The sequence below is a fragment of the Rhinatrema bivittatum genome, chromosome 14 (genome assembly GCF_901001135.1).
Source record: "Rhinatrema bivittatum chromosome 14, aRhiBiv1.1, whole genome shotgun sequence".
NCBI lineage: Eukaryota > Metazoa > Chordata > Amphibia > Gymnophiona > Rhinatrematidae > Rhinatrema > Rhinatrema bivittatum.
Genome location: NC_042628.1, coordinates 3,017,536 through 3,029,701, shown reverse-complemented (window position 1 = coordinate 3,029,701; position 12,166 = coordinate 3,017,536). Strand labels below are relative to the sequence as shown.

At 47.6% G+C, this 12,166-nt stretch overlaps 1 protein-coding gene across 18 annotated transcripts in view; it reads left to right on the top strand.

Annotated features, from left to right (window-relative positions):
* TSC2 (TSC complex subunit 2) overlaps window positions 1-12,166 on the top strand; it is an 80,531-nt gene that overhangs the window by 22,659 nt on the left and 45,706 nt on the right. For all 18 annotated transcript variants that reach the window (XM_029577406.1, XM_029577407.1, XM_029577409.1 and 15 more), the window contains exons 7-18: window positions 4,819-4,867; window positions 5,046-5,171; window positions 6,761-6,834; window positions 7,314-7,440; window positions 7,879-8,022; window positions 8,124-8,261; window positions 8,489-8,592; window positions 8,957-9,038; window positions 9,280-9,435; window positions 11,217-11,324; window positions 11,564-11,686; window positions 11,894-12,000. In XM_029577406.1, coding sequence (XP_029433266.1) covers window positions 4,819-4,867; window positions 5,046-5,171; window positions 6,761-6,834; window positions 7,314-7,440; window positions 7,879-8,022; window positions 8,124-8,261; window positions 8,489-8,592; window positions 8,957-9,038; window positions 9,280-9,435; window positions 11,217-11,324; window positions 11,564-11,686; window positions 11,894-12,000 — 1,338 coding nt within the window. The remainder of the gene's footprint in view (window positions 1-4,818; window positions 4,868-5,045; window positions 5,172-6,760; window positions 6,835-7,313; window positions 7,441-7,878; window positions 8,023-8,123; window positions 8,262-8,488; window positions 8,593-8,956; window positions 9,039-9,279; window positions 9,436-11,216; window positions 11,325-11,563; window positions 11,687-11,893; window positions 12,001-12,166) is intronic.

Here is a 12,166-nt window from a genome sequence, read left to right as displayed (position 1 = left end):
CATGTTAGGTTCCTTCATGGGCCATCCATCGGGTAGCGTAGGGTGTGTGTGTGTGTGTGTGTGGGGGGGGGGGGGGGTGCTTTGGTGATCCCTGAGCTAGCTCGACCCTTGTCTATCGTGTATGTGTAAGCTGGAGGTCCCTCACCCCCTCTGGGTTCCCACCACCCCCAGCGGTCAGTTACCGGCATCCTGAAGCAGGGAAGTATTCAGATTTCTTTACTCTTCCTTGTTTGCTGTTTTTTCGTGTGCTGTTTTTTTTTTTGTTTTTTGGGAAAGCAGGAGAGAGGCACAATTTGTAGGCTGATTGTCTTGACTGCCGGGAGGCAGTGTCAGGTGAGTGGGGCCAGGTTTCTGCTGGCTGGCTGAGCAGAGTCTGGTTTGCACCAACAGTTTCCTGCGGCGGGGGCTGATTTTAGAGCAGATCGTGGCGGAAGGACGCCTCCCGCTCAGCACTGGAAAGTTTGTCATGGCTGCGGCTCCAAACAGGAGCGCCTCAATGCGGCTGCGTCTTGTAGGGAGTGTCTCCCCGGATCAGGATTAGTCCTCCACAGATTTTGTCCTGTTCCTCCATAAGGCCTGTTGGGCCAAGAAAGAGGCCGGATCTAAGCCATCGCTCCCCCAGAAGACCCGAGGGGGCTAAGAAGCCTTGGATTGATAGGCAATCAGGGTCAGGGGGGATTCTGCGGCTCCTCGGGTGGGCCACTGGTGCCGCTGGGGACACAAATGAAGCGGATGACCCTGGTCTGCTACAGGGAGGTCCAGTGGGGATCCAGACAAGGACCCTGTGAGCGCCTTGGTGACCCGATGCAGAGAACATCCTGATTGCTGAGGGGGATGATGCTAGGGTAGTAAGATTGATCAGTAAGGGGGAACTGCGCCCGTTAATTCCCCAGGTGTTAAGGAGTTGGGGATTAAGTTCACACAGGAGGAGTCTGACAATGAGGGAATGAACCCAGTCCTGGATGGACTGCGGGGACCTCCTCCATTGCCTATAGCGCAGAAGCAGAGCACAGGCAGCATAGGACTCCCTATGACAGGGCTGGCAGAAGTAAGCTTGGCCAATGAAGGCAAGCTGGTCCGCTTCTCTCCGGAGCCTATCCCTCTTTTACAAGGAGTGGACCAGGATCATGTCAGACCAATGGGCTCTGGAGGTAAGAGATGGTTACGCCTTAGAATTTTTTTGTCTGCTCAGGGAAGCCTTTGTTGTCTTCCGTTACCTCCCTGTCCCAATGGGAGGTGCTGCAGGACATGTTACAGCACCTACGTGTAATTGTTCCAGTTCCTTCTCAGGAGCAGGGACAGGGAAGGTGCTTTGTATTTCGTGGTGCCCAAGGAGGAGGGGACCTTTCGCCCCATCCTTGATCTCAGAGGGTCAATGCGGCCCTCCGGGTGCCATGTTTTTGCATGGAAACATTGCAGATGGTGGTAGCGGTGGTGTGCAAGGGGGAGTTTCTGGCATCTTTGGATTTGATGCAGGCCTATCTCCACATTCCCATAAGAGCCAACCATCAAAAGTTCCTGAAGTTCATGGTCCCAGGGGAACATTTCCAATTTTGAGCCCTTCCCTTTGGGTTGGTGACAGCACCGTGGATGTTCACGAAGGTAATGGTGGTTGTGGTGGTGGCACTCGAGGGAAGGAATCCTGGTGCACCCGAACCTGGACGATTGGCTCATCAGCGTGAAGTTGGGAATGAAGTGTTGCCATTCAGTTCAGATCATGCAGCTCCTGCATTTGTTGGGCTGGGTGACAAATCTGGCGAAGAGTAACTTGGAGCCGTCCCAGTCGGAATATCTGGGAGCTTGATTTGATACCTGGGTCGGGATGGTGTCTGATCACAGAGAGGGTGATCAATTACAAGATTAGGTGCTCAGACCTCTGCGACTTTCAGTTCTCAGTCTGGGACTATTTACAGATCCTAGGTTCTATGGTGTCTACACTGGAGTTAGTTCCATGGGCCTTTGCTCACATGCGACCCCCCCTTCAGAGGGCCCTCTTATCCCATTGGAATCTATCTGAGGAATTTCAGCTTCCTTTACCGCTTCAGGGGGTTGCCAGGTTCAGTCTCTCATGGTGGCTCTCTCGTCCCAGTTTGGAGAAAGGTATGGACCTGGAGGTACCCGACTGGGTGGTGGTGACCACGGACGCCAGCCTCAAAGGTTTGGGGGGGGGGGGGGGGGCGTGCTTTGTCAAGGGAAAACTGCCCAAGGACAGTGGTCACCAGAAGAGGCGTCCTAATCAATCAATTGGAGACCAGAGCAGTTTGGGGGAGAGGCTAGCAAGGCTTTTGCACACATTCAAGGAAGGATGGTATGAGTGTTCTCAGGCAATGTGACTACGATGGTGTACATCAATCAGCAAGGTGGAACAAAGACGTCTGGTGGCGCAGAAGGCACGGGAACTGTTTGGGCAGAGAGCCATCTAACGGGACTGGTGTTGCACGTGGCCAGAATGGACAACGTGCAGGCAGCGATTGGATCCAGGGGAATGGGAGTTGGCGGAGGCCTTTGCCCTTATGCAGGCCAGAGTTGGGCCTCATGGCAGTTCCAAGAAATTCAAAGATGATTTGATTTTTTTCAGTTGCTCTGAGGGCATTGTTGTCCTTGTGCAGCTGTGGTCAACAGAGCGGATACTGTAAGTGTTTCCCCTGTGGCCTGTCATAAGTCGGGTGTTGCCTCGTGTCCAGCTTTATCTGGGCAGGGTGATTCTGGTGGCACCAGAGTGGCTGCATTGCCCATCTGCCTGGGTTGTTGTGGCAGGGACTCATCTTTTTAGACCGGACAGATCGCTTTTGTGTAGCGGCTTGGCTTTTGAAAGGAGATGTCTCCAACTGAAGGGATACTTGGAACCTGTAATTACGACATTGCTTCAGGCAAGGAAGCCCTTCACGACTTTGGCTTATATCCAAGTTTGGAGAGTGTTTGAGTCATGATGTTTGCAGAAGAAGTTGCAGCCACTGGTGGTGGATGTTCTCAGGTTTTAGCCTTCTTATAAAGTGGCTTGGCCTATAATTCCCTCCGGGTTCAGGTGGTTGCCTTGGGGTGTCTTTGAGGTAAAGTGCAGGGAAGACAGTTGACTGTTTATCCGGATGTTGTGTGTTTCCTGAAGGGGGCAAAACATCTGTGTCCTCCGGTCTGGAAGGTATGTCCAGCCTGGATCCTTAATCTGGTCCTTTGAGTTCTGTGTGGTCCTCTTTGAACGGATTAGAAGGGCTTCTTTGAAGGACCTAACCTTGAAGTCTGTTTTCTTGGTGGCTATTTGCTTGGCTAGGAGGATATCTGAGCTGCAAGTGTTGTCTTATTGGGACCCTTTCCTATGAATTTCAGAGGTTGGTGTGTTACGTACGGTTCCTTCCTTTTTGCCTAAGGTTGATCCTTGTTTTATCTTAATCGGATGTGCGAACTTCTAGCTTTTCCGCATTTGTCATCAGATGCTCCTCTGGCGAGGGAGCTTCACTTACTGAATGTGCGATGAATCCTCTTGCAATTTCTTAAGGTGACTAATGCCTTTTGGAAATAAGATTATCTTTTTGTCCTATTCAGTGTAGCAAAGAAGGGAAATAAGGCTTCCAAGGATGCAATCGCAAGATGGCTGAAGGAGGTGATAAATACCTCTTATATCTGTAAGAGTCAGTCTGTGCCAGAAGGGTTGCGGCACAGGCAGCCTCCTGGATGGAGTCAGCTGTTTTTTTTTTCTGCAAGAGATTTGTCGTGCGGTGCCATGGTTGTCTCTTCACACTTTTACTAAACGTTACCGCTTGGATGTGCGGGCGCCAGAGGAGGAGGCTTTGGGGGAAAGTGTGTTGCACGTGGGTCTTGAGTTCCCGGCAGGTTAGAGGGTCTTGGGTACATCCAACTTCTCTGGACTGATCTGGGGTTTGCACAGGAAAGGAAAACTTGTTCTTACTTGCTAATTTTTGTTGCTGTAATACCACAGATCATTCCAGAGACCCACCCCCTTCTTTCGAAAGACTTCTGGCTGCGCCAGTGAGATCATACGCAGAATTACTAAGTGTACGTAGGTTATGTTACTGTATTCCTTCTTTGAGACAGGGGGTCCTAGGTTTAGGGGGCTCCAACTTTGAGTCTCTACTAGGCCAGAGGTGTTTGGGGTTTGATTTTTGGACAACTTGGCTTGTGTACTGGCCAATACTGAGGTTATGTAGCAGTGCCTGAAAGGTTTTCATTCTCTGCCTCCATCTGCTGGTAGGGATGTAAAAGCAACTCGTCTGGAACAAAAATTAGCAGCGAAGAACAAACTTTCCTATCCCAGTTATCTTCTTGGTCGCTCTTCTAATTCTGTTATATCTTTCTTGAGATGTGACTAGTCTAGAACTGCACACAATACTCAAGATGAGGCTGCACCATGGAACGATACAGAGGCATTAGGATATTCTGTTTTATTCTCCGTTCCTTTCCTAATAATCCCTAGCACTATTTGCTTTCTTGGCTGCGCACTGAGCAGAAGACTTAAACGTATTTTCAACTATGACACCTGGATCCTTTTCCTGAGTGGTGACTCCCAATGTGGAAGCTTGCATTGTGCAGCTATAATTTGGGTTACTCTTCCCTCGGTGCATCCCTCTGCACTTGGCTAGATTTACATTTCATTTGCTGTTGTAAGTAATTCTGCTCGCCCTGTGTCAGGATTTGTATTGGCTCAGTTTCTCTAGGATGATTTCAGTTAGCAGAGTCCTAGCTCTGAGCAGAGCAATAGGCGCAGGAGTGTAGCCGTCTCTTGAGTGCTTCTCCCTATACTGCTGTCTAGGAGTCTCTTTACATGTAACTTTAGCATGATTTCTGACTTTTTTTCTCTTGCAGACTGATTTGTCTCTTGTGTAATCGCACGGCATCCTCTGTGGACATTGAGGTAAGTGGTATTTTTAGCATTTGCTGATATTTAATTTCCTATTCTTTTATTCTCCAGATTAGTTAGCATTTGGTAATCCTCATTTTTGAGTCCTTTCCCAGCCCCGTCTAGGCCGCTGTTTCTCACATAGACCCATGTGCCGGTTGCTGAAGGTTCTCTCTCTCTCTCTCTCCTCCAGGTTTCCCTGCAGGTTCTGGACGCAGTGGTTTGCTATAACTGCCTTCCCCCAGAGAGCCTCCCTGGTTTTATCATTACTTTGTGTCGCACTATTAATGTGAAGGAACTCTGTGAGCCCTGCTGGAAGGTCAGTAACTCATCTTTACATTCCAGCTCCCCCCAGCCTGACACTGTTTGCATTAAATTGTCCGTGCTGTGTGAATGTGCCGGCAGAACAAGCTTAGTAGCCCTGAAAGCTCCTATCTGGGAACAATTGCTAATCTTCTAAGAGATGGCCACCCGACTACTTGGTTTTCTTTGAACTGGTTTAATTTGGGATGGCCGGATAGTGTGTGCCTGCAGCATTATAAGCAGATAATGAGGGAACTGTATTTCTCAGTTGAAAGAATGCAATTAAAACGCTGCAGGGTCCTATAACATGAGGCTTTAGGATCCAAGAATCTCTACCCTAGGAAGAGGAGAGGTGGCTATAATACAGACTTGCATGAGGGATGTCACTTTCCATTGAAAAATAAGTTCTGGAGCTAGGGGGTAGACTCAGGATCAATGTCAAAATCCGTTTTCCACAGAAAAGGTGGCAGATAGTGCATGTGCCACAGAAAAACAGTACCAGGATTCAAGAGAGCATGGAACAAACCAAGGATGGTGGTAAAGTGCTGGGGGTAACCTGCACAGAGCTGCAGTTACAGCCCTGACAAATCTGGCTGGGTGGGTTCTCTTTCTGCCGTCACTTACTGTGCATTGTACAGTCGGAACGTGGGAACCCTCCCTCTTGGTTCACTGTATCCCAGCAGTTTCAGTTTAAAGCAGACAGCTAAGGACTCTGGGACAAGCTGAATGAACCAAAGTCCTGAACCAAGATCTTCATTATATCATTTCCCTCTTGTGCCACGTTAAATGGCAACAGTGGCACACCAACCGGTCCTCGATTAGCCATAACAAAGGAACTTAAAAGTGTGTCCTAACCACTAACCTTGGTATTTATCAGGTGTAGAGCATAATTGTGTGTCCCTCTAGATTCCTAATTAATGTAAACGATACTCATACAAGCATTCACTAGCTAATCAAACAATAACATTAAAACTGAATTACAATAGAAATCATCCAGTTCTATGGTCAAAACTACAAGTGTAATAATAAAATTTATGACATCCCGCACCCCCATCCTGCACAGCCCAGTTTCAGATTTGTAGGAAGCATCAGTTTTACAGGAGCAGAGCAGTCGGCGGAGTCCTGCCCTTCTCTGTCAGCTGGCTGTGCTGACATCGCTGTTCTGTTGCTGATTCACAAAATAGCAGCAGCTTTATTTAAAAACTTTCTTGACTGCTTATCAATAAGCAGTTTACAATAATATATTCATAAAACATAACACAGCTTTAAACATAATTAACCTAAAATTGATGATAAAGACTGGAAGCACTTAAAAAAAACAAAACAAAAACACACATGGTATATAAAATCTAAAAACACAACTTGATCACTGTGCAAGAATATCTATTCATGTTCACAGACCCAGGAATACAGGCATAGATTCATTTAAAATATTAAAAACTGTCTGAAAAAGTGTAAAAGGTGCACAGCCAGCTTTACGTTACTCAATGTTATCCTTGAACTTATGGGTTATTAAATATCCATAAAATGAGTGTTTTGTGTAGAGCTTTTATTACTATGATTGCAGCGTTAAATCTCTGTATGTCTGATGCTTTTTACTTGTAGCTGATGCGCAATCTTCTGGGGACACATTTAGGACACAGTGCGGTGTACAACATGTGCCGGATCATGGAGGACAGGTATGGGCTACACACCTGGTTATACTGGAGGGTTCTGGGCACCCTTTCCTTTGAATTCTGAGTCTACTGACTCCCGATCCCTTTTGAGTAATTCAGCACCAAAAACATCTACTTAAACTGTTCATAATTTTAGAATCGGTAAATGCATAGTTTAGTTTCTTTGTCTTTTTATTAGGATATAAACAGCATGGTAGTTACATCCAAAAACCCTAACCGATTCAATGTGCCAGCACTGTACAAGTTTCACAAGGTTAAAACGTACAGAGCATTGAAGGGAGGTTATAGACGGGTAAAGGAGTGATGTTCTAATATAGGCAGAATACAAACAATTTGAAATAAAGGGAGGGTCTTCTAGTCTTGAAATGCTGTGTCCTGAGGCTATAGGAAATAGCTATCAATCAGCAGGAAGTGTTGGCTGGTATTGGGTCTGGCTGTTGAGCCCCCTGTGACTCTGCATGTGTGACCTCTTTCCTCTCTAGTATGTATATGGAGGACGCGGCGGTGCTGAGGGGTGCAGTGTTCTTCGTTGGCATGGCACTCTGGGGGGCTCATCGGCTGTCTACACTGAAGAACTCCCCGACATCGGTGCTTCCTTCTTTCTACAAGGTAGGGTTGTGAGCAGAACGTTAACAGATTTCACGCTTCTTCCAAAACATGCAACCTCCCCCTGCTGCCAGTGGAAACTGGCGTCTCTTCCCTTGGATGCCAGGAATCGATAAACTGATACCTGGGATATTCCTAGCCTTGGCTTTGTCTGACAGCAGTGCTCCAAGGGTGCCAAGAAACATTTTCATACCGATTTTACAGGAAATCTTGATTTTGAGCAGCAGTATGAGCTAGATCAGTGATTACCAACCCTCTTCTGCAGGCACGCCTTGCCAGTCGGATTTCAGAATATCCCTAGTATGCATGAGAGAGTTGTATACCCTTGTAAATGTGCTATGTTAATCTTATTTTTGGGTAATAGTTTTATATGTAATGCAAGTAAATATGCTTGTCTGCTGGTGAAACGAGGTGAGGAACGTTCCTGCCTTGTCATTTCAGGCCATGACCTTCCCGAATGCAGTGGTATCCTACGAAATTGTCCTATCCATAACCAGGCTCATAAAAAAGTATGGAAGAGATCAGCAGGCCGTGACCTGGGACATCCTCCTGAACATCACCGAGAGATTATTTCAGCAGCTGCAGGTTAGTACGGTCCCAGGATGGCGTTGACACAGAGGATGCGTGGGCTCAGTCTGGAGAGGACCTGACTGCACTGAACCCCCTGCTGCTGTTTCTTCCTCCAGATTTTGAAGAGCCAGGAGCTGAAGTCCATTGTCCATGATCTGCTGAACACGGTAGAGGAACTTTATGAGCTGAAAGAGTTCCATGGCTGTAAGGAGAGATACTTTGAGCTGATCGAGAGATGTGCAGAGCAGCGACCTGTAAGCACTTCTTTGTCTGAATGTCCGTGACAGTCTGGCAGGTCGGGGAATGGGGTTTTCTGACTTGCACACATTTCTCATGCTATGTCTGCAGGATTTATTCTTTTAAATGGGCTCTGCGGCTGTTGGAGCCTCACCCTTATCGATTGCTCTGGCATTGCCGTGCTGCAGTCATGTGTAGCTTAGACTAAGTGCTGACTTTTTTCTTTCTCTTGCTTTGTTTTAAGGAGTCTTCTGTTGTGAACTTGATAACGTACAGAGCTCAGTCAATCCATCCTGCGAAAGATAACTGGATACTGCAGCTTCAGAGACTGATGGAGAGATTCTTCAGGTAGGAATAAACACGTGTGCTGGTCGTCTGCTCGTGCATGTGAGATCATTTCCATGCACGGTCTGAGGTCTTATCTTTGGTGACTTGGGCAGATGGGAAACTCTCTCTCCTTTTACTACAGAGAAATGACGGCAGAAAAAGACCAAACGGCCCATCCAGTCTGCCCAGCAAGCTCCCACACTTATTTTCCCAGACTTATCTGTTCCACCGACCACCAAGTTCAGGGCCCTGGTTGATAATTGCTTGATTCGAATTCTGTGCTGGCAGCTAGCGCGTGCCCTTACCTGTGCTGCAGATTGGCTGGAAAGTGAAGTCCTTGTCTGTGCAATTTGACACTTGCTCAGGTTGTTTTTCTGCCCTGCAGGAACGAGACCCGTAGTGCTGTTCGCATTAAAATTTTGGACGTGCTGTCGTTTGTCTTGAGCATCAATAGACAGTTTTATGAGGTGCGTACCTGTTTTGTTTTTTTATCGGGGGTGAAATGCTGCTTTCATCTGTGGGTGTTGTGTAGGTTCCCCTGTAAAAGCCACAAGCACTGCATCTGCTTCCTTCTTGTTGGTCTCGGGTACTGCTACAGTGCCAGCTTTTGAGCTCTTTTTGTCTCCTCGGTGGCTTTCCTGCATTCTCGGTGTGAGCAGAGGAGCTCGTGCATGTTCCCACCTTTCTGCTTTTGTCTCCTTGATTCAGGAGGAGCTCATTGAGCTGGTGGTAATTTCCCAGCTCTCGCACATCCCTGAAGATAAAGATCACCGGGTCCGGAAACTGGCGACCCAGTTACTAGTGGATCTAACAGAAGGGTGCCACACCCACCATTTCAACAGCCTGCTGGACATCCTAGAAAAGGTGCATCCTGAGGGGGAGGGAACGCTGCAGGACAAAGGCACAAAGCTGAACAAAATTTGTGCAAGACTTTTTTTTTTCTTTTCTATTTTAGTGTTAAATTTCTTGAGGAAAAGAGGTGCCCAAGTCCTTGTTCCAATCCTGTAACACCGTTCCGAATAGATGAGCTCCTTTTGTAGTTGTCCTCAGTCACACCCCCAATGGCATATTAACCCCCTTCCTTGATCCTTATTGGCTCATTTATCAGCCTACTAAAATTGATGGCTAGAGCTTCCAACCCATAATAACACTAATTTCCTGAACATGCCCAGATCAGTCCAGACGAGTGGGTTGTGCATCCCTACCAGCAGATGGAGGCAGAGGACAAAACTTTGAGACACTGCTACATAACCTCGAGTGCCACCTGCAGTCCCTCAGTATTTCTCTGACTCCAGCAGATGGTAGAGGTGCAGACCTGCAGTCCCTCAGTATTTCTCTGACTCCAGCAGATGGTAGAGGTGCAGACCCTGCAGTCCCTCAGTATTTCTCTGACTCCAGCAGATGGTAGAGGTGCAGACCTGCAGTCCCTCAGTATTTCTCTGACTCCAGCAGATGGTAGAGGTGCAGTCCCTCAGTATTTCTCTGACTCCAGCAGATGGTAGAGGTGCAGACCTGCAGTCCCTCAGTATTTCTCTGTCTCCAGCAGATGGTAGAGGTGCAGACCTGCAGTCCCTCAGTATTTCTCTGTCTCCAGCAGATGGTAGAGGTGCAGACCTGCAGTCCTGACTGAGAGTAGAGACTTGGAGAGTGTAAAGTTGGATTCTGGTCCCCGAGGTTCTAGTTTCCTGTGTAGGCTATCCCTCAGGTTGAGCCGGGTGACTGGGGGGGTTGGATACCCCTGGTTGTAGTGGCCTGATACCTCTGGGGACCTTGATAGCCAGGGGACTGGCTCACGCTGGGTGACCCAAAGTCTCCTGTCCGCCACTAGCTCAGTACAGGGAAGTATCCCTCTTTTGGTCCGATGGGCCTGAAAGCACATTAGAGCGAGAGTGCAGGCTCTTGGGGGAGTGCCAGCTGGGGTCTCCCCAGGAGATCTGTAGGGCCGTGGTGTGGTCCTCGCTTCATACTCACCATGCATTACCGATTGGATGTTCAGTCACAAGAGGATACTACTTTCAGTGAAAGTGTTGAGAGCGGGTCTTTCGGGTTCCCGCCTGGTGTGGGGATGCTTGGGTACCTCCCACTTTTCTGGACTCAGAGGGAAATTTTGGTTCTTACCTGCTAATTTTCCTTCCTGTAATACCACAGATCTATCCAGAGACCCGCCCCATTGTTGCTGCCAAAAGACTGATTTCCTGATATTTTTTTGAAGAATATTCTGTTGGTGGCTTGTTTTTGTTGGACCAAGTGGTTGACTGAGGGGATACTGGAGTTTCCCCTCTTGGGGTTTTGGGGTATTTTTGTGTAGTTTGGTTTATTAAAATTGTTCTACAATGATGATCTTATTTTCATATCTTTTTGTTTACTTTCTAAATCCGGTTTATTGTTTAGAAGTTTTAACCATTAAAGCTCTCCTGATTAGAGGAGAAAAAGGAAACCAGAAATATGTTCCTCTTGCAGTTTTTTTGGATGCAGCATGGTGAATATGGCTTGGCTTTTTACCCAGCGCTCCCTGCTGTCCTCTGCTGCTTTAATGTTACAAGGTTTGATGGATGATGGGTGTTTTGTCTAATTTTGGATGCCTGATGTTTTGAAAGGGTCTTGCTAATATTCTTAAAGTCTGCTCTCGTCTCCGTTTTTAATAGGTGGTTATGCGTCCCCTGTCCCCTCCTGCTGATTCTGGAGACAGGGACTCTCCTTCAGCCCTGGAGGATGTCAAGACAGCTGTTCTGGGCCTCCTGGTAATACTGCAGGTGCGTAGCATGTGCATTAACCCCTTCTAGGACTGCTACTTGGTACTAGGAAGGGAGCTCTGTAAGTAGGGTGCTCTTATGGGATGTGTGGTGGTCGGCTGGAGAAAAGCTTTGAGTTGAGCACATTGAGCTTTGATGCTGTAGATCATGAAATGAGGGCAGAATGGAACTGCTGAGACAAAGGGAATGTGACTTTTCTTAAAGTAACTTTCTTCTTAACTTCATTCTCTTCTTTACAGACAAAGCTGTACAGTTTGCCTGCCATGCATGCCACCAGAGTGTATGAAATGCTGATCAATCATATCCAGCTGCATTATAAGCATCTGTACACATCTGCCATTGCCGGCAGCATCAGACTGCAGGTATGGTGTTGGGCCTTGCCCTGTGTAAACATCTGTACACATCTGCCATTGCCGGCAGCATCAGACTGCAGGTATGGTGTTGGGCCTTGCCCTGTGTAAACATCTGTACACATCTGCCATTGCCGGCAGCATCAGACTGCAGGTACGGTGTGGGGCCTTGCCCTGTGTAAACATCTGTACACATCTGCCGTTTCCTTTCTCGTGTAGGTCTTTGACTTCCTCCTGCTCCTCAGTGCGGACTCTCGCCGTCGGCTCGGCCTGCCTAACAAGGATGGGGCTGTGAGGTTCAGCCCTTACTGTCTGTGTGAGACTGGGTAGGTTCTGATCACGGCTCTGGTCTGCATGGAAAGATCCCAGAGATCAAGCAGAGGCTGCTTTGTTCAACAGGAAGGGAAAATGGACAGACTGGATAAGCTCATTATCGCCTTTCATTCTGTTTCTATGTTAATTTTACAGATTTTTTTTAATTGGCAGCAATAA